General features: G+C 38.0%; 1 protein-coding gene across 2 annotated transcripts in view; it reads left to right on the top strand.

Annotated features, from left to right (window-relative positions):
- Positions 1 to 22114, top strand: part of LOC121657024 (solute carrier family 66 member 2) — a 48670-nt gene that overhangs the window by 21275 nt on the left and 5281 nt on the right. For both annotated transcript variants that reach the window (XM_042012378.1, XM_042012377.1), the window contains one exon: positions 3071 to 3287. In XM_042012378.1, the coding sequence (XP_041868312.1) occupies positions 3071 to 3287 (217 nt within the window). The remainder of the gene's footprint in view (positions 1 to 3070; positions 3288 to 22114) is intronic.

Genomic DNA, 22114 nt, shown 5'->3' with positions numbered 1-22114 from the left:
TTATGAGAAATTCTATTGGTTTTTCAGTTGATACCACCTATTTTGTCGTGTCCCTGATGGTCTTCAATAAAAATGTTCTTGGAATATAACATGAAACTACACAAAATCCATACATTTTATATCAATATAAACATGTATTTGTGTTTTTTTTTCTTTTATTTTCTTTCCTAGTAATTTCTTTCAAATTAAATTATTAATGAAAATAACATTTAGTTCTGTACCTGAGTACCCCATCACACAAACTATCCTCCCCCCACAAAATCAATGGTACGATCCAAATGAGCATGAGCTTCATGAAATAGGATGACTTATGGATAACAGGGCACAGGAGACAAAAGTGTCTACTATCCTTTTTACTATATTTTAGTAATTTATCATATGATATTGTGGTTGTCAAATTCAAAAAGTTGACCTATATTATATGGAAAATAGATACAAAATTATTATTTTTCTAGGGTTCTCTGGCTTCCTCCCACAGTCCAGAAACATGCATGTTAGGTTAATTGGTCACAAAATTTTCCTTAGAAAAAAAATTTTCCTTAGGAGTCTGTGAGAGAGTGTGTGTGTGAATGGCTGTTTGTCTCTATGTCGGCCCTGTGATGGACTGGTGACCTGTCCAGGGTGTACCCTGCCTCTCACCTGCTAAAATGCTAGGATAGGCTCCAGCTTACCCACGACCCGTAATGGACTAAACGGTACAGAGAATGAATGAACTATTATTTAATAAAAAGGTTTTTGTTTTTCCAATATCATAATGCTGAATCTCATGCATACCCATGTGCTTGGTCTCTGGCATTCAGTATTTAGAGCGATGGTCATTTTGATCAAAAATCACAACGCTTACAGTTTGTTATTTTAATAGTTTAGCTGCTGAAGTCCAATTTGTACTGTTCTCATGGAATAACTCCCAAATAAAAACAACATCAAACACAGTGTTTGAATTACGGGGGAGCTAAGGGGAGCTTGGCTCCCCTGAAAGGCAGAGGAGTTCCCCTAAAGAGATTCAGCTGATACTTCAGGGGTAGCCCTAAAAATCTTCCGGCGGGATGATCCGTTCTGTTTCCTTCAGCATGCAGAAAGCAGCATTGTTTGTTGTGTGTGTGTTGTGTGCTGTGAGCATCCACACAACCAGCTGATGTGCTTCTTTTTGTGGTTAAAGAACTCTCCGTTGCTATTTCTGAATAAACAAGCTGCATTCAGTAGTTTTTTTTTAATAGTAACCATATTTTTGACCGCGCTACGTGTACTAATATAAATGCACGTGCATGTGACGTGTGAAGATGCTCTTAACCCCTTCCCGCCGCTGGACCCTGTACTCGGTCCAGCAGCTGAATGCACAAGTTAATGTGTGTAAAAAGTTACTATAGTGATGTAGGGGTATTTTATTTATAATATTTCTCATAAAAGAAACTCTTAACGTCACTAAATCAACACTTCAAGGGCACTTTGTCAACAAAATATTTGTTTTATAACTTAAAAATACATATGCACCAAATAACAATGCCATCAACTTGAACAACACCCGAAACAAAACGCAACAGAACGTGTGAGCTCTTCAGTTTGTTGACAGTCTACATTTCGCGAGCTTTCAAATGGCATCTTACACTTGAATAAGACTTCATCGTCGCCGGTTTGAGCCTCGGCTGGGGGGAGGTTCGAACCTGGGGGGCGGTGGCCTTTCTGTGTGACGTTTGCATGTTCTCCCCGTGTATTAGTGATGCGCGGGTCGGGTTTTTTTCCGACCCGCGGGTCCCGCTCTTTTAAAAAAATTGGACCGCACCAAACCGCCCCGCACCTCCGCTTCTATTTTTTTAACCCGACCCGCCCCATTAAAACACATGTTATGATATTGACGAATGCTTTTATTTAGTCTGAGAAAGGTGCATATGGTCTCCTAAATTGGCACTGGAAACTGGCAACACAAAATGTAATTTTCATTTGAACGTTAAGCCTATAAACATAAATAGGCAAATAAATAAAGTGTTTTAAAGCGTTTAAGTGTTATAAAGCACATGGCCAATGCTGCTGTTGTTGTCTGCACTGATTACCTCGTTGAACCTGTCCCAAACCTGTGATTTAGCCATTTGACCGTCTTTCTTCTTTTTAAGGATGTAAACTCCCGAACGAATGTTATTCAACACTATTTCTTCCATCTTATGTTGCTTGTCTGCTTGGCGCTTTCTGCACGTAGCCTGCGTAGCCTACGCACCTACGTGGACATTACGTTACAAAACGTGACCTGTGTTTAAATAACTGATAAATATTTTGTCTTACATATTATAGTAACAAAATGTAGACACTGATTAAGGTCTTTATTTTCAGTTTGACAAAAAATAAAATTAATAGATAGAACTAGATATTTCAGAATAGTAAACCACACCAACCCGCCCCGCAGTGAAGCGAAAATTCTTTGACCCGCCCCAACCCGACCCGCGGGTAACCCGCGGGACCCGCGGGTTAGGAGGCGGCCCGCGCATCACTACCGTGTATGTGTGGGTTCTTTCCGGGTTCTCTGGCTTCCTCCCACCGTCCAAAGACATGCATGTTAGGGTAATTGGTTATTCTAAATTCTCCTTGAGTGTGTGTGTGAATGGTTGTTTGTCCATATCTATGTTGGGCCTGCAACAGACTGGTGACCTGTCCAGGGTGTACCCTGCCTCTCACCTGTTAGGATGCTGGGATGGGCTCCAGCTTACCCACGACCCGAAATGGACTAAGCGGTCAAGATAATCAATGAATGAAATATATATCTTTGAGCGTGAACTCAGGAGCATCACCACTATATAAGATCTTTGACCAGCGGTGATGCCCCACACATAACGAATACAGTACAGAGATGATTTCTTTTAATAATTTAGAGATTTTACAATTTCAAAGAAGGCTAACAGTGATCAGCACGTCTAAGAGACCTCAAAAAACTAAATAAACCCTTTTAGAAGCTCTAAGAGATGTAGTTATATCCAGTTATATTCTGAAGATAGCAGCGATGCTAATGTTAACTATGACTCCGATTTTATAAGAATATGGATTTCTTTGTTCTCATTCGTGGCTGTCCATGTTGCCTCTTTAGACTTTGACTGGAACTACTTTTGGTCATGGAGTTGCTTCGTGGACTACGTGCAGTGCGTGGTGGCCTTCACACTGACGGCGGCCTACATCACCTACCTCCTCCTGGACTCTGCGCTGTTTGTAGAATCCCTGGGCTTCCTGGCTGTATTCACTGAAGCAATGCTTGGCACACCACAGCTCTACTGCAACTATCAGAACAAGTCCACCGAGGGCATGAGGTAAAGATCAATATGAAACTCTGTGTGTCTTTGTGTATGAAGTCTTAAGGGAGGCTGTTTTGGTAAGGTCTGGGCAGGCGACATGAACTGTACAATTATGGTACGATGTTGAATGAAGGATGACCCGATCGTTCCTCATTCTAGATCAATAAAAACACAATGATTCATAGTTAGGGGTGATAATAAATATAACAAGGGCTGCATTGGTTTATTGCATGTCACATTCATGAACAGTAGGTCAAATGAGATCATGATAGCAAACTGAGCCGTTGTCTTAGGCATATTTAATTGTCTGATACTTGCCCGGAGAACTCAGTGTGTGACGTAATGGTTCAACATTGTACAACCACACAGTGGCTGCATTACTTAGTGGTAAAATATGGGCACAAATGTTTAAATGAAACCTAAAATTCCCACAACAGAAACTTGATATTGATCAGATATTCACAAGCTTGCATTTCCATTTGCTCTGCTCTTAAACAGTCAAAAAGTATGTCCTCTTTCAGTTCTAAGGCTTTATGTTTTTACCTCACATTACAGATGGCCTCATATTGGACTCTAGATTATTCTTGTAACAAACAAATTTATAGTTGACTCAATAACTGCAAGGTGTTTAGGTCCTGTGACTTCAAAACAAGCCTAAACCATAAGACTTCCACCACCATGCTTGACATATATGAGGTATTAGTGTTAATATGAACCATTAAGTTTCCACCAAACATGCTTTAATGCATTCTGACCAAGCATTATCACTTCTTGTCAGTCAGAAGGACCTTTGGCCTCATTTACCAATCTTTCTTGTGAACAAATTAGTTTAATTTAATTTATTTTGAACATGTCAATAAAACAAAGCAAAGCAAAAATCAGCAATATACAAAAGCAAGCAAGCAGGTGGGCATTCCATCACATAAAAAAAAAAAAACAATCAGCCGTGTAATTTCTTTGCATGTTCTAAAAAGAATGGGAAGAAGTCTAAACTTATTTATCCCCACCCCTTTTCACATCAGCAAAAGCCACTATCCAGAAGCCCAGTCAACTCCTCTCTCGACAGCCAAAGATTAAACATATAAACTACATGTACAAAATACATGGTGATCCTCAATGACATTCTGTACTCGTATATTTTCAATAAACCATTTCTTTATACATTTTTTTAAAACTGTTTCAAGGTTATACATTTTTTAACTCCACATTTAAACTATTGGACAGTTTAGTTCTACAAACTAAAACAGAAAAGCTTCTCTTTGTGGTGCAGAAATACAAAGATTTGAAGTTACCCCTAAATAACCTTTAAGTACCCCTTTAATTACAGCCCCCTTCTACATTGAATATTTTTTTAAATGTTATCTTGAACAGATTGAAATGCCACAGAGTCAATTATCAGCAATTTTCACTGTAGGAATAATGTATTACTGTAATCTCTATATCCAGTTTTATATTGCTCTCTTTTGTAGTATATTTAATGAATGTAATGTAATTTTCTAATTATTAACCCGAACTTCTGCACAATAAGTAAGATATGAAAAAACAATAGAACAAGAAGAATCTGTTCTGAAGTTCTACTTACAAACTTTTAATGAAGATTGTTGCATTCAAGAAAATCTTGATGCAGTGGATTTGTTCTTAGCTGAGAACTCATATTATGAACACTGTCGTTCTCTTACGAACATTTGAGTGCTGATGTGTTTGAACAGTCAGCTTTCGTGTTGTTTTCTGCTGTTCAGTTCATTAAAATACAATAATAAAACTACAGTAATGATTTTGTCAAATCTTTTAAATAATGTTTGGTCTTTTACAAAGCATTTTGTGTTAGGAAAAAAACTCTCAATGGCAGACACTCAGTGAAAAGGCACAGCTTTTTACTTGCAAGGAGTTGACTCAGGTCAGCAGACAATGTTGAACTAATATTCAGCTTAGAACCTTTATATACACCGCATCCCCCAAATTGGCTTTGGAGTGGAAAATCCCCATCTGGGAACACTTATCTCAGCTCCTGGTGCAGGACCCCTAGGATGGGGTTTACGTGGACAGATCCAGCAGGAGGGTAATAATGTCCTTTAATGTCCTTTGCAGCTGTTCTCACATTCTAAAGTAGGAGACAAGAAACGTGTGCAAACAAGTTTCTGGTCAGGTCATTCTGACCATCTGGCCTCTTTGCAGAGGCTCACAGTATCATAAATAAGATTTTCCCGCCGTTATGTTATGACAAAATAATAGCAAAATGTTGCAGATCATGGCCTAGCACCATAATTTTCCCACAGCGTAAAATTAAACATTTTCATTTATGTCGATCATTTAAGAACAAGCCGCAGTCATGATCAGATTTAATTCTGTTGCTGGTCATTCTGAAACAGTCATGCATTAAAGCACCCTCACCAGAATATCATCTGTAAATGTCACCTGTGACCCCCAGAACCACCTGCTGAATGTTGTATTTAATCAATAAAATTCACTTCAACGTTGTCCTTTTACAAAATTGATTATTTTTATTTGGAGATGGGAGGTTATGCCCTGGCTGTCTAGTTATTAATTCCACTCACAAACTACCAGACTTACCAGGAGGTTTTATTTCGTCATCTTAAAATAATGCTGCAGCAGGTGTAAATTTGCTTTTTACGCAGCAGAAGGTACAGCAGACTAGGTAATGAAAATTTGTTGTAGTCAGTAAAACACAAGGATGTACATCCTGATCCGCTCATAGGACCAGAATGAAGGCGGATGTCCAAGTTCCCGAGTAATTTATTGTTGCTTTTGTACATAAATCTGCTTTTAAATGGCTATAAATAATCACACAGTGAGATTCAAATTCTTTTTATACTTTAAAATGAGGAAAATCAGGTTTCATTTCACATATTTATTATTATTTGTTTGCTTTGATTCGTTCTTTTGGTATTCTGTTTATTTTTACTCGTCTGTCTCACCTGTGTCTGTTTGCAAACAGCACTTAAGTTTTGATTTTTTGTGTACTTTTTTTTTTTACTTTTACCAATACACAGTATGGCCAGCTGGCACGTCCTTTCAACTTATGAGAGTTTTGCATTCACCAATCTAACGTGTCTACGAACACGTTCATAAATCTGATGTGGATTTTCGTAAAAAAAACTTCTTTAGTACAACTTGAAAAATAAATTTAAGAAGCTTAGTAAGAAGATATTGGTGAATGAGGCCCATCGTTCCAGAAGTCTTGTGGTTTGTTCAGATGCTATATTGCAAACCTAGGCTGTGCTGCTACGTAATTTTTAGAGAAAAGAGGTTTTCTGGCAAAATTCAAAAGCCATACGTAGCTTCTTTTTTTAATTGTAATGCATAAACTTTTACCATGCTCTCCGAGGCCTGTAGAGTCTGAAATGTAGTTCTTGGTGGGTCTCTGCAAAACAAAAATTCAAATCCTGGTATTACTAGCCTGAATGGCGATATATAATATATATTGATAAATTTTAATTCAATGCAACCATGATGATGGAAAAACTGTTTTCAAATTAGACTCAGATTAATTGGCAGCAGCAGTTGCTTCTCTAAAGTCACTCTCATGGTGGCATGTGAGAATACAAATTACAAAATAAAGACCTTATGCTGAGATTTTCCACCCAGACCGCGGGTAGAAATCACCAGATCATCAGTGAAACACTGTATGAACGTTTAAGCAAATGTTCTCTAGCATTTGCAGCTGCTGTGTTTGCTAGTGAAGGATTTTCATTTCTTCTGACCTGTATGCTCCTCTCTGCTTGCCCCCCGCTATTGTGGATACATAGGTAAATACAGTAATCATATAAACACAATACAGACCCTTATTTGCTGTTTCAGTGTGTTAAAAAGAAAACATGAAAGAAGAAAACAAGAAAACAGTGATTTCTCACCTGCCTTCACTTTACCATCTTAATTGCTATCAAAGCTAAGAAGATATACATAAGTTTTCATTCACTGCTTCTATATTTGGCTTAATTTTTGTTAAATAAATAACACAGTGTGAAATAGTCTTTTTGTTGATCTGAGGTTGTTTTTACTGTTTAATAAAACTGGTATGAACCAGGTGATTCTTTAGGTCCTGATTTGTAAAACCTTAGCGTTGAAAAGGGTGTAATTTCTTTTTCACACAACTGAAATCATTCTGTGTAGCTTTAGGAAAATGTATTCAGTTTTATTTTGTGTTGCTTCCTTGGTCTAGTCTTCGTAGAATTGAAATCCATCATTTGTAGGTTGCCAAAAACTTTACAATGTTGTCAGGGTTTTAGTAATGAGATGAAAAACCATTGATTGTGAAAACAAAGAAAACTCAGATTCATGGACCCTGAGATGCCAGTAAAAAAAAATAACTAGAACATTAACTTAAAGACACCTGAACTGAACACAAACAAAATGCCTCCAAGAAGAAAACCCTATTCTGTAGATAACGAACTGCTAGTAGAAAAATATGCAGCCGAAAATGTTAATCAAGCAGCAGTTGGCAGTTATTCAGACATGACGCAGAAGATGAAGAATGCGATGGATTCAGTGATGTGGAGTGATATCGGGAGCTTGGTAAACTTGCTTACCGGTAACTTGTTTGTTGGAGTTGCAGCTTGTTAACTTCAGCCTCTCAGGTATGTTCAGGGTTTCCGTTACATAATACATACATACAATAATCGTGGCGCACCATCAAGGCAAAATAAAAGCCGCCGGAAGTACAGCCTTCAGAAGTATTTTTTTTCTTTCAGATGTTACAAATGTAAATTATATTGTGTGAATCAAACCATATGAACATAAAGTCTGTATTTGCGCACATTTACAGACCATAAACACCACCGGGCCCATGTGCGTCTCGTTTTGGTTATGCCGCGGTTTTGTTCCAACCACCGCAGTCAGGCAATTCACACCAGGAACGTTCTAGACGCAGATTGCATAGGGCCCTATAATTTCCGCGATCACGGAATCGTGGAATTGGCCAATTAAAACGGAATCTATTTTTTACATTGAACATCGCGGAATTTGACATATTTTGCAATGCTGTTATCGTGTGGAGGAGGAACGTATGTCTGGAGAAAACGGCATGGAGATAAACACATCAACAGCAAATATGTCATTCTGTGAGCAGAACTGGGAAGAATAAATGCCATGTTTGGTTATAAAACAAGGTGAAACCACTAACTGATGGCAGGGTTTCCACTGAACTTAATGAAAATGAAAGTGTTGGTGTACTTAATTTATTTTAAAACAACACAATGCTTTGTAAATGACCAAAAGTAATAAAAAAATCTGACATGTTGCTGTAATTTTATTATTCTATTTTAATGAACTGCATAGCAGAAATCTTCATACAGACATGTCTGCACTCAAATGTGCTTTGAGTCTTTTTGAGTGCTCGTAGGGAAAATATTTTTTAATGCAACAGTCTATGTAATATATGCATAACTTAGGGAACAAAATAGTTTTTCATATTTCATATAGGTTAGCTTCTTCATAAATGCTGTATTCAAAGTAGAGGTTGGAGAAGAGCCACCAAACAGAGAACAGTGGCTCTTCATGAGGACCAGATACAAAGTAAAATAGCCTCCGCAGGATTCCTAGTTTTCCTCCCAAGTTTCAGACACAGTATAAAGACACTGTGATTAGTAATTACAGACCATCACTCTGTTCTTCCTTAACTATTATGGACAGATAATTTGTCTGATGGAAATCTTAATAGCTGGTATTCTCTCCTTGGTTAATGGTAAGTCTTACTGCTGATGAGCAATGTTTTATTTATGAGTGAAACTTCCATCACTGACAGCTTTGAGGGTGTTGTATTGTCAGACGCACTGAGCGATGATTATATTGTCTAACATGATCATTTACCAGGTGAAATAAAGGTTTGAAGCGCCTGTCAAACGGGAAGTAAGGTAGAAGCTGACAACTGTTCATTAAGCTTACATGACAAAAGACTTTTAAAGTTCATCCTTACAAGTCAATATGTTAACGAAGCATTGTGTCCTACTCCATCTTTTGCTAATGCATCATTTTGGCTCATTAAGGCATCAAGTCCCAGGCTGTAATTACAAGCTTAAATGTAACATTGATTTTTCTTTTTCCTTTTTTTAAGCCACAAACTGTTTCAAAATCGATTGTAATAGCTTCTGAAGCTAAGAGGTACATGCTATTTTGTCTAAACAATAAATGAAAAGGAATGAAACATCAGTGGATTGCAGCACTATAATTAGAACAGATATGGATGTTAATGTGATAACATAAAAGTGATAACGTTTGTATTCAAAAAAAAGTTTGAGATTTTCCATAGAAGACACACATGCCAGCTTTCTTGCTGTGTGTGTCTTGCCTCTTAGCGGTGTTTGTGCCCCCGCCTCTCTGCTGGTTGGCTTTCTGCAGCAGACAGATAACAGAGCTCCAGCTGGGCTGCATGTCCACTTAACCGGCCATGACAGCTCCCACGCTGGGCCTTTCTATAGCCTCTCTGTCCCATACCTGATTTATTCCTGATTTTCTTGTACTTGTCGCTTTATCCACCATCTACATTGTCCACCAATGCTGGCTTCAGTATATAGACGCAGGAAGAGGTCACGCTCGCTTTCTCTTGCGTTGCTAACTACACTGCGTTCCATGATTTATCTTGCAAGCAGCAAGTGTATCACTTTTCACTGAGCCTCACTCTCTGTGACGTTTCCAGCCAGCTTTTATATACACTACTTCAGAAAGCATGTCAACAAACCTGCAGGCAAAATTGTAAACATCCTTTCTGCCAGAATGGTCATATGGGTATCTTTGCGTATATAGCCAGTAGCATTGGAGAATGTTTTTGATCACGGCTGTACACTGTAAAATTAATTTCAGCTGCTGCAGAGGTGTCACTTGGTGTGTGCTTCTTCCATTATAGATCATTTTCCTGTACTTATTGTTGTTGAAGCCTGCAGAGAAAGCATTTTCTCACTCAGACCCTGATGACTGCCCTTGATGTTTTTTAAAGAGGCAATTATTTTCTGTTGTCAAACCTAGGAGCAGCAGGAAGTGTCAGTGCTGTGCCATTATTTTTCTCCCCTTTACCCATGACGAGAGACTAAACAGTGGCTTTCAAACAACTATTAAATTGTATCTATTCTGAAGTCTAAGCCAAGTGATAAATTTTCTGACTCTGTGGAGACTTTAGTTACAGAAAGTAGTGTTCCTACAACCGCCACTCTACGTTAATATTTAAAAATGACATTTCAGGAAATGAATGAAGCTTCAAGTTATAAATTGTTGTGGGGAAAAAAATAGGTTATCTAGAAATTATATACAAATAGGCAAGAAATCTATAGCTTATTTAGTTCTTATGTTATCAAACAGTTCTGACAACAACATCTGACAGCGGGAAGCACCTTAAGCTAATTAAGCACAACTTTGGCAATGCAGCGAAAATAAAAAGCTGACCGACACAATGAACCACGCTTCACTCGTCATTACACAAGGCAAACAGAGTTAAATAGAAACTAGAGACATGCTGAGCCATTAATTGTACAACATTATTATAAACTTACCTGTCGGGAAGCTCCACTTTGACCATTGCTTCATTATAACCTGGCTAGCTACTAGCTAAATCTGTTAAAAAGACAGGGATTACTGTTATTATTGAATGGAATCAGAGCTCCATCTAGTGGACAAACGCTGCAAGGGCATCATTCTGCAGACTCCTACACTTAACAGAATTTATTGTTTCATGAGAAAGTAAGACTAAATCGGCGTATAATCAGCAAAACAACGGCCGATAAAATCCGTGATTAAATCGGCCTGCCGATTAAATGGCCGGGCCCTATTCTATAACTTTATCATGTTTGAGAGAATGGAAGCAGTTGGTAATAAGATCTTTAATGACCTCCATTGTTTCTGCTCCTGTAATTTACATTTAGATGTTTATGTAGCATCATTGCAATAAAACATACATTTTATTTCTGGGCAACTTTCATGACACACAAGTTCACCTTCAAGTAATGAAATAAAATAAAAATACATTAAAACAAAGGACACATAAGACTGACAATAGACAGAGCAACTCATCACAGGGACTAACAGAATGTGAGCAGATGAGTTTTTATTTAAAAAGTGGAAATTAATTAGTGTTGTGGACAAACTGTAGAAGTGAGTTCCGTTATTGCACAGGCGATGGTGCTAGGACTTTATTTAATAAAGCCAGCCAGTAAGGGATGTAGGTGGAAGGGTGAAATCAGGTTGGGAGGAGAGGTAGAGCTGGGTGTCATCCACAAAGCAGCCAAAGTTGATGTGATATTTCCAAAAGAGACAGCCAAGGAGAAATGTGTCAATGATTAATAGCAGGGGTTCCAGTATAGAACCCTGGGGCACACCTGTGGTGACTAGGACTCACTGAGAAGGGAATGATTTTTAGTTAAATGAACTGAGTGGGGTCAGCAAAATAAGATGTAAACCAGTGGAATGTATGAAGAAATGAGGACAGTCTGATAACTATACATATTTTGCAATGAGAGGGCCGTTAGCCTCAGTGTGCTAATATCCACCAGGCCGGGAGCTGATGCAGCAGATTGTTTGGTTAGACATGCAAGTAGTTGCCTTTTTACCAGCAATGGCTATATGTCCTCATCAAAAGCCATCTTCACCAAAACACATACTGGAACCTGCAGTTTCTGAAGACTATTTTGATCCATGTACTGCTCCATAGAGTACAGCCTCATATTTAAACACATTTTACTGCTTATCACAGACTATTTCATCATCTTCTCTGACTTTATTGCCTTGGAGACCAGCATTGTAACATAATTACTTGATGAATCCTTCATAACCACCATGTAATTCAAATGTCTGGATGTGTTCAAACAAGATGGAAAAAAGTGTTTCCATCTTAGAAATTTTTACTTTCTTTGATGGGTTCAGATTAAAAGTAAGCTACAGTTGTTAGATTCATTGAAATTTAAACCCACTGTCTAAAATAAATCACATACTCACTCATGCTCTTCAACATTTATGTGCTGACATCTGTTTCAAATCATATTGAGCATAAAAATGCTTTGATAAATGTACTTTGTCAATACACTGATTTTTTTTTTTTTGCAGAGCTCAAATATTGCAAAATCCTGTAAACCCTCGGTTTGAAACATAAGGCTGAGTACTTGTTATTTTGTGTTGTGCAGGTACAGCAGCCGCAGAATGCTTACTTGAGGACATTGTCATTTCCAGCTCTGTTTGTTGCTTGTGTCCTCTCCTCCCTGTGTGCACAACCTGTTGAGTCTGACAGGCTGTTGCTAGGTTACTTTACCTTAGTGCTCCGTTCAAGGTGTCTGAGTCTGTTTGTGCATTCATATGTTTGTGTGTGTGTGTGCAGAAATATAAAGCAAAAAAAAATTTACAAAGCGAGGATGTTGTGTATTAGAAGTTCAGTTTTAAATGTTAGAGTGTGAGTTGGAGGTTACGATCAGACGTCTGTGTTCAGGCTATGAGTAGTTGTGCAGAAATGAGTGATGAGTGTTAGGAAATGAATATCTGTTTGAATAAGTAAGCACGTAAGTGCATTTTGCAGAAGCAAAAACAAACAGGTCAGGTACAATACAGGCACAATGCAGACATAAAACAAACACAGTCTGGATCAGAACAGCATGTCTATGTGGAAAAACATCACACTGACTTCCCCCAAATTAATAGCCCTGCCAGTGCCCCTCTTCCACCTGTAGGAACATCTTAAGTGTCAACAACCTCCCAGTCCTTGCATCTTTATGCTTTCAGTAGGAATCTATTCCACTCTCCCAAGTAGACGGGAGGCTGGAGTCCAGTCAGGGTAGAAGTGAAAATGAATTATATTGCATGTCCTCAGCATGTATACACTCCAGCCCTGCACCATAACACACTGTCAGACAGGCAGTAGAAGAGCAGTTTTTAATCTAGAAATATGAATGAAGCTCCAAAGCCATCCCATGAGAATGCAGCCAAAGGCATTTGGTATTTATCTGAAGGTAATTCATCCTCAGGTTCTGTGTTAGCCTCCCTGATGCTGTTTGACAACACTAACAACTCTGTTACCATAATGGGTCCTCAGAGGTTTGCAGCAGTGCCACTCAGACATTGTATATGTCATGATTGTGCTGTTCTTTGTAACATCCATTACTCTATTTTTTTTAACTCGCAAGTGTCATTTTACCACTTTTCTGTCACAACAGGGATACTGTTAACATTTAAAATAGTGTATAGTGTATACCATCTTTGACACGACTGCTGTTTTTGTTTTTTGTTGTTGTTTTTTTGTTTTTCTACTATGATGAACCAAACATTAGACTCCTCCATTGTTGCCATGTTTATTGTTTTGGTAATCACCAAAATTAAACAATGCAAAATTTTTTGTATTTAATCCACACAAATACAAGTGCACCCGCTCTGAAATGATTCTTTGTGTCACGTCACATAACTGCGGCCGACTGAGCTGCAAGTTCTGAGTCAGAGCCGATTACCTTGGCAACACATTACAACAAGAGATATTAAATAGTCCACTCGGCTGCTTCTTGTGAAAAACTTATGATTTTAACAGTAAAAACAACATTAACTTATTAATAATTAATTTAATATGTATTTCTTTCATAAATGACCATGGTATAGTGCCCTTCGAGGTGTCCATTATCATTCAATTCGCGTGGGACAGTTCACGCCTCCGCGTCGTCCATCAATTTATAATAATGGACACCTTGTCGGGCATGATTCCTTACATATACTCTTTGCCTTGTTTTCTTAACTTTCTAGAACAAAATGTCATAAATACAATAAGTGCCGTATAGCTTTCTGTGCTCATCACAGTAAACCAAATGATGCATTTTGTTGTGTTTAAGTGGCACACATAATTCATCATGTGTTTTTACCTAGGTGGATGAAATAACATGCTGTAATGAACCAAATTCATTGCCACATGTTTATTAAATGTGTTGTGACCCTATAACTGAAAATATCCCAATACACCATGCTGTTAACACAGACATACACTACTCATATAAAGTTAGGGATAATCAACTTTCAGGTGAAATATACAGAAAATATAAAAAGTTGATGCTACATGGATATTATGTCAAGATTTTAGGACATTTAAGTAGAATCATGGTAATTTCTTCATCTTAAACAATTTATTGAAAGAAAAGTTGTCAGGCTGTCATTTAACCATTTAAATGTCATTTAGTTGTTAATTCATAGTTCACACCTTTTGTTTTTGTTGTTGTTTTTTTTAGTGAATTATCTTGTTAAAGAACAGCATGTTTTTACTTAAACGTTGAACAGTTGTCATGTGCATTCAAAAGTTTAGAGAAATTAAGTTAATCCATAAAAGTTATAATGCATTGTAGGTTCATGCTAACGTCAAACAACAAGCTGAATATATATGAGTAGTGTATATTAATCTAAGATTTCCTTGTTTAAAGCTTTAGTTAAAATTAAACCAGCAACCAATGATTGCAGTTTAGATTTTAATTTTTAACTTTTGGCTGTTTGTCAAGCAAAGTGAAGCTGTAGCTAAATAAGTTAATGGCAAGAAAGAGAGAGAGAGAGAGAAAGAAAGAAAGACCAGTGAAAGTGCAATTTCCCAGATGGTATTTGCTCTGGTCTTTATATTATCCTCAGACAACCAGTTCAGAGTACACAACATTGTAACCAGAAGCAATAATAAGTTTTTGAGCTGCAAAAATCTCTCCCACAGGTAGAAGCCACCTTTCAGTGTGATGCTGCTTCATATCACAGTTGATCCTGTCTGGCCCCGAGGATAGATGTCCAACTAAAATCCTTGATCCCCAAATCCCAAATGAGCTCCAATCAAACCTTTCTCAAGCTCTGGAAGTGACAGTGGAAAGAGTTGTGGCTCTAACTTGCACCTGCTTGCCCACTTTAATCCAGACAGCATGAATGTGGTTGTTGAGAGTCGTTGCTCACACCCACCCCACTACATTCAAAATATATATAAGTTTGTAAGGAAATAACTGGGCATGTCTGAATGATGTAGCTACAGAACTGATGGACATCCATCTGCTTATTTTCAGAAATAGACTAAACTCAGCCATTGAAATACGTCCGGCTCATTTTACATCGTTATGAGTTTTCCTAAGAAGAGACTGATTGATTGCCTATTTTAAACCTGCAGGTTTAATCATCACTGGGCAACATTCAGCCAACACATACAGCACCATAACAATAACAGCTGTACTGTAATTATGAAAGGGCATGGGGCTATCTGGATTTCACATTTCACTACATGATTATAAAGGCAAGAAGTCTTGTGATAAAAATATTATTGCAATTTCAGTAATTATTATTTCTTTTCATTTCTTTGGCTTTTTTTATTTGATTATTGACACTTGAAGCATTAGGAGATAAGGAACTGTCAAATCACATAAGAAATGCAGTGAATGTAGAGTCTAAATCACGATTCTGCCTAATGTATAACAGCACTATATCAAACTGTTAACTTTTCCCAGTTTGGTCACATCAACACTTTGCACTAAACTGTGTTTATAGCCATTTGCATTTATTATCTTAGATTTTCTTTTTCACATACTGCCCTTCAAATTGCAACAAGAATTTCATTATACTGGGAAACTTGTTTCCTAATGTGCAAATGACATTAATACTTTAAATCTTGAATCTTACAAGAAAGTTAATTCTCAGCCTTGTTCTCAAAATGTTAAATTCACTGCTGTTCCTCCTAATTTAGTGCAAGCAGTCTCTTTAACTCAGGATAGCTATTTATTTATTTCACCCTTTATTTTCACCAGTCAGAACTTAAAATTGAGACTTTATTTGGATCTCAGAAATGACACCTTTGTTTTATGACTATTTTATGACTGAAGTCACTGTGGAACTTTTTTTAAGGCAAACAGCAATGAATCTTTAAACTGATTATAAATTATGAAATGAGATAAAAGGCTGTACTGATGTTCAAAGTTTCTGCTGTTTGAGAGGCTTATTTGCTCATCATAATTAGCAGCAACATAAGAGGCCATTAATATTTACTCCTTAATAAGTTCCCTAAATGGAGAGTGCTAATACTGCCTTTTTAACCAGCAACATTTAGAAACTCCCTTCAGTATTTGAAGCTAGCTGAAACTGGATTTGCAACCAAGTGGTGCTATCTAAGCCTGCGTTACAGTAAATATTTGTGAAAGCAGATATTTTATGGGGGGACATTTGACCGAATGGAAGGTGTTTGTGTCTGTTTGCGGTGCCTGGGGGGGCTAGGATGGTGTTTTTGTGTAAACAGTTTTCAGGCTGCTGCTATAATTAGATAGTTTGGAGCCTGCAGAACCAAAAGTACATACTGATACTGACCAGCCTGCCATAAATAAAACACAACAATACAAACACAAAACACAGAGATGGGACATTCAGCCTGCCTTATAAGGACTGTGGTCTTAAGCTGCATCCCAGTATGCTTGATAACGGTGCCAGGGCCTTATTTAGCCTGCAGGCTGCTGTCCACAAACTCGATCACATGCTGTGGAAGATCTGGCTGCTGATGCTGCCGACCAGTCAGCCCTGTGGCTCGAACGTGGTGCCGCTGTGTTGAACAGGTCTGCCAAAGCAGAACGTCGGTTCCCTGCTGCAGATCCCTACAGCAGGAAAACCTTTAGATCATTTGTCCAGCCTGTTGTCTTTCCATCTGCTCAGATCTCTCTGGGCCAGATAGCTCCTGCTTATATTAGATCAAAAATTACATTTGTTTGTGTTTCAGGGTAAAAAAAAAGGGAATCTTGTTGAGTTTCATTAATACTTGCTTTGTGAGTGAAAGTAACGTTTGTATTATGTATTTTCCTACTAAAGAAATCATAGTTTTAAAGAAAAGAAGAATATCAAAGAAAACCAAACTGAATGTCACAAAAGTGGAAGCTCCCCTTAAAATAACAGTTCATGCTGCACATTGCTGCAAACTTTCATAAAACAGTTATATAACTGAGTTCTCCAAAAGGTTACGTTCACTTTTTTTCAAAGTCTGCATCAACAGGACAGTCAGCTGCCTGTATGGTATGAAAATGTAAGTTTAGCTTATAAGGGAATGCCATGGATAAAAACTTAAGGAAAATGTGAAACAGACTAAAACATCATGATATTTTTTAGGGTGTGACATAACCAATAGTCCTCCATGGTACTGCTGCCCCACTGTTGGAAAAAGGAGCATGCTCAGTGTCTCTGCTAATCATTTATGAGTAATTTCACCTTTAATTCTTAATAATCCAACAAGTAATGTATTCTTACCATATGTTTACCTTCTTATAATTTTACTAGAGCCACTGGTTCCAAAAGTAATATCAGAGAAACTATGAAATGCCAAGAACTATTTTAAAGTCCACTTCACATTGAACTACTTTATGTTTTCTGCTTACATGTTGTGTTGTACAGTACTGGCTCTCTAAACTCATGCATGCACATCTCTGCATTTATCTATTTGACTACATGAAAACACACAGACCCAGTTGAAATGCTGTTAGGAGCATACCACACCAAAAGTGGCAATAGTCTCCGCCTCTGAGGCTATGCTGGCCATTCAGTTGTTTCACAAAATAAAATTTACCAGAAAATTCAAAATATTGATATTTTATGTATTGGTGTCATCTATAACATGTTGTGACATATGTGGTCTTAATTATAGTTAATGAAAAACTGCATATTAAAAAATGAACATGTTTACAAGATTAGCACCAGCACAATCTTTTCTACAGCGACCGTTGCCATGTAAACAAAGCCGTTATTGTGATGCAAGTTACACAGATGATGGTGACACTGCAAGCCAAAAATGATGCTAATCATGTCCACACAGACTGTACAGCTGGATTATTCAAAACTTTTAATGTAGAAAGCGTTTTTCCTAAATGTAAATCAAAATAGTGGTGGACAGATTGATCCAAATATCGATAATATCTATACCGTCATTGATATCAGTCAATATTAGTGCAATAACATTAATACTTTAGTTGCAGTTCCGCTCCTCTGTGTGGTATGTGCTGCTGCATTTCATCAACGAAGTGACCTGGCTGTCTGTCTAAAGTGCCTCTCCATCACAATGCAGAGCAGCCACACTTTGGCCTCTTTTGTTATGATGTTGTTTTATCACGTGACTCAGCTGAGCAGGTAAACGGGCAAGCAACAGGCACCGGCCAGCAGCACACTAACTGGTCAGGGGTGTGGACCAGAATATCAGATGTGACAACTGGGTGGTTAACTGTGGTTAATTTTGTGTATCAAATGGGTCATCCTGCAGCCATCCTATGGTCAGAATCTTCATAAATAAGGAGGATAAAGTGGTTTTTGGTGGATTCTGTTCCCTGCTGTGACAAAGCACCTACATGCCCAAAATCAGCTTCTCACGCCAAGATAATGCTAAATTCATCTTTTTAAAATAGTACCAGTAATAACACCTGATGATAAAAATTATAAATGTAAGACTTGAAAACTATCAGAAACTTCATAAAAAGGGAGGATAAAGTAGTTTTTTGGTGAGTTCGCTTCACTGCTGTGACAAGGACACTACGTGCCCAAATTCAGCCTCTCTCGCCGATATGAAGCCAAATTCAGGTTTTTATGAGTGAAATGTATTGTTTATGCAGTAATGCTTTTTTTTTTTTTTTTAACGTTGTAACTCAGAAAAGGTAATGTTAGCCTTATGAGCTAAAGATTAATATTGAACGTTCCGCACTCAAAGTCAGCATATAACTTTGTTAACGCAGTAAACAATAAAATTAAGATGAAATGTGATTAACTGAGGTAGGCTACGGTAGGCTATATGCCCAAACAGGGGAGTCGCACTGTGGGGGATTTCATGGTGACTTCAGAGATTGTTGCTTCAGTTGCCTCTGCCTCGGCGCTGCTCGTCTGCCCCGTCCTCCCTCTCTCGTTGCTTCTTGAATCATGACGCGACTGTCAGTGATCAGCCCGGCTTCTCTGCCATCTCACTTGTTTATCATTCACCTCATGTTGAGGAGAAGGAAATTACCAGGTTGTTGACACAAAACGGTAGCCCGTTTTAATTAGGTAGCCTATTGTTTGCATTTATTTAATATCATTTTCATTATTAGCTGAGGTTTGTAGGAGACACAGCTGTAAAAACTGCTGGTTAGAACATCTTCTCTAATCTTTTGGTTTACCTTTTAGCAGCTGTGAATGTGATGAAGGGAAATTATAAATAGGATCTCAAATACAAATTAGAGCAGGACCTTTCTTTAACCAGGTGGATGACAGGTGATACAAAGGATTTATATGCGGCGGCGGGTCTAGAAAAGTTTAGATGAGCAGACCAGGCTGGGGCACTCATCAGGAAAAGGGTGGCACAAATGAGAATTTGTTTTGTTTTGTTTTGTTTGTTTGTTTTAAGGTCTAGATTTTAGAAAATAATTTGCTGATTGTTATAACTTAAGTGGCCATCAGATGGTAAATGTGTTAAAACAAACAGCCAATGAAACTTTTCAGTGTTGATGGAAAACAACACATAGAAGTGCATTACATGCTGCATTCACTGACACTTGGGACATCTGAAGTTTACCTAAGTAAAGGTTAGTTTACACTTAATATTGTTCAGCAATTCATTACCCCAACCATGCCTTTCTATGCAGATAATCAGCCTTCTGATGGTAAAATAGGTGTTTTACTTATTTTAGTACAATACCTATTTTAAGTGTGTGTTTGAACGCCGCCCGCTGCACACACTTTGCATACACCTTGATGAATGACGCCACCGACCACCATGACACCACGCCAAGGAAGCACCACGACCGCTACCTGGTCCATGGGAAACACTGGAAGTAGTATCCAAAACGTATCATCATCAGTGGCATGGTTCACCAGAAAACAACAAGAGGAAGTCTTTCTGTAACATGTCAGAAGAGAATATCAATAATTAGCTCTCTTATTAAGGCCCTTTTTGCCTGGTCCACATAATTTGGTGGTCTGTCCCTTTTAAGGCAGGTTTGTGTTGGGACATTTGCTCCATTGTTGGGTTATTATGACCCCACCCTCATCTGTACTTACCCAGAACATTGTTTATGACCTGGAAGGTGTTTTTGACAAGCTGCAGTTCAGCTGAGATCATGTAACACATTGCATAAAGGTGGACTTAAGGCTGTTGAGCCCTGTCTACTCCAACGTTTCCAGGTAAGTATAGGACAGATTAGTACGCATTTCTTTTGCATTTCCACTGGCAAAAAATGAGGAGGGTTCCAGAATATCTGATCCATCTAGTCCTACTTTTCAAGGAAGTATTCACACTGCAATGGCATCACCCGGCTATGCTGTACTACTACATCATTTTGCTTTTACAGCTTGATTCAATTATCAACAAGCCAAGATTAGATTAATGCTGCCTCCTGAATCTAATCAAATCAAGATTTTGTTTTATCAGCAAACACTGAAGCGTCATATTGTATCATGATCAAATTTATTATCTACACCCCTACTATTTATGTGACTTGTGAAGGTAATGTGCAGCATCAGATCTTAAATACGAGATTCATACGCTGAAAATACTCTTATTTGACAACAGCAGGTTTTTACCAGAACAGTTTTATAGTTATAATTTGGCAGAAATAACTCTAGTTGCCATGAAAACCTGCAGTCAGGAAACTGTTTAAACTTTCTTTCAGTAAGAACATTGATAATAAGTTGGGATGTGTCAGACTCTGTCTGACTTAACTCAGCAGGTGACATTGATTTAACAATCACACCATGTGTTTGCTCCACAGTAATCATTTGCAGTCAAGTCAGAAAAGTCTGAACTGTTGAAAGCAGCTAGAAGTCTGGATGAACAACCTAATTATCCAGTTAGGTGCTGCACTGAGGTCAGGCTGAGGTCCGCTTCATTACCACTGTATGAACACAAGATTTAGCCAGTAGAGTTTACATCAACCTGAAGTGAGTTTAAAGATAAGTATGTTTTCCCACACAGACATAAACCTTCAACCTGAACTAATAAAACATTCTTGCTTTCTCTCAGGATAACACAAGCCTTTAAATTCAGCGTAGCGACCAGCTCAGTGATAGAAAAAGTGTCTGCAAAGCTCATTCAGATAGTGCTGACCAGTCAAACTGACACGCTTGAATGAAAGGGTTTTAAACGTCTCAGCGTGTTCATACTGTTGTTGGCAGGTTACTTTAGGGAACACTTCTCCTGTGTGTGTGGATGCATGCAGTGCTGGCTCAGTCCTTTCTATGTCTATATTGTTTGCTTTGTATTGCTGCCTCAGGCAAAAGAAGTTTTTGAACTTAAAAGAAGAAAAAATTATTCTTAAGTTCTGCAGAACTTGATTTTGTGAGCTGATACTGTCATAAACGTGCATGGAGAAAACATTTTAACCTTAAAGGAATGCTTTGAATTGAGCCTTAAACTTTTTATGATGGGATGTTCTCACACCTATGCCAAGGTTTTGTTTTTTTAAAGTTTTTTTTTTTTCTTCAGTATATAAAGTTCTGAGTTTGGACCCCAGGGCTTCGTTCTTATCTTACACTTTTTCTCTGGTTAGACTTCTTTTTCCACCTCATTAGTTGAGTTCACAGTGATTCCAGCCAGCAAGAGAATAAAGATTACGCTTGAAGGAATTCTGTCCTCCCAAATCAATTGGATGCTTTTCCTTACTTCCTTGTATAACAGTACTACATATATTTAACAGTAAAACTCCTGCTCTGAGTTTCTTATGAACAGATCAGTGTGTATCAGAAGCTTCCATGTGGGTTTTTGTAGTTAGAAATATACAACAGGATGTAGAGCTGATAGTCAGCCAGTCCCCTTGAGAGAAATCATCATTTCACTTTCTCATGGGTGTGACTTTTGCAAATGTGCGATTTCCTTCTTGCCTGATCTAATATATCATGTTTCAGACTCCTTTTTGTTGCTGTGATCACCATGTGCT

The sequence above is a fragment of the Melanotaenia boesemani genome, chromosome 17 (genome assembly GCF_017639745.1).
Source record: "Melanotaenia boesemani isolate fMelBoe1 chromosome 17, fMelBoe1.pri, whole genome shotgun sequence".
Classification (NCBI taxonomy): domain Eukaryota; kingdom Metazoa; phylum Chordata; class Actinopteri; order Atheriniformes; family Melanotaeniidae; genus Melanotaenia; species Melanotaenia boesemani.
Note: the sequence above shows the minus strand (reverse complement) of the source record. Positions and strands in the feature narration are given on the sequence as shown.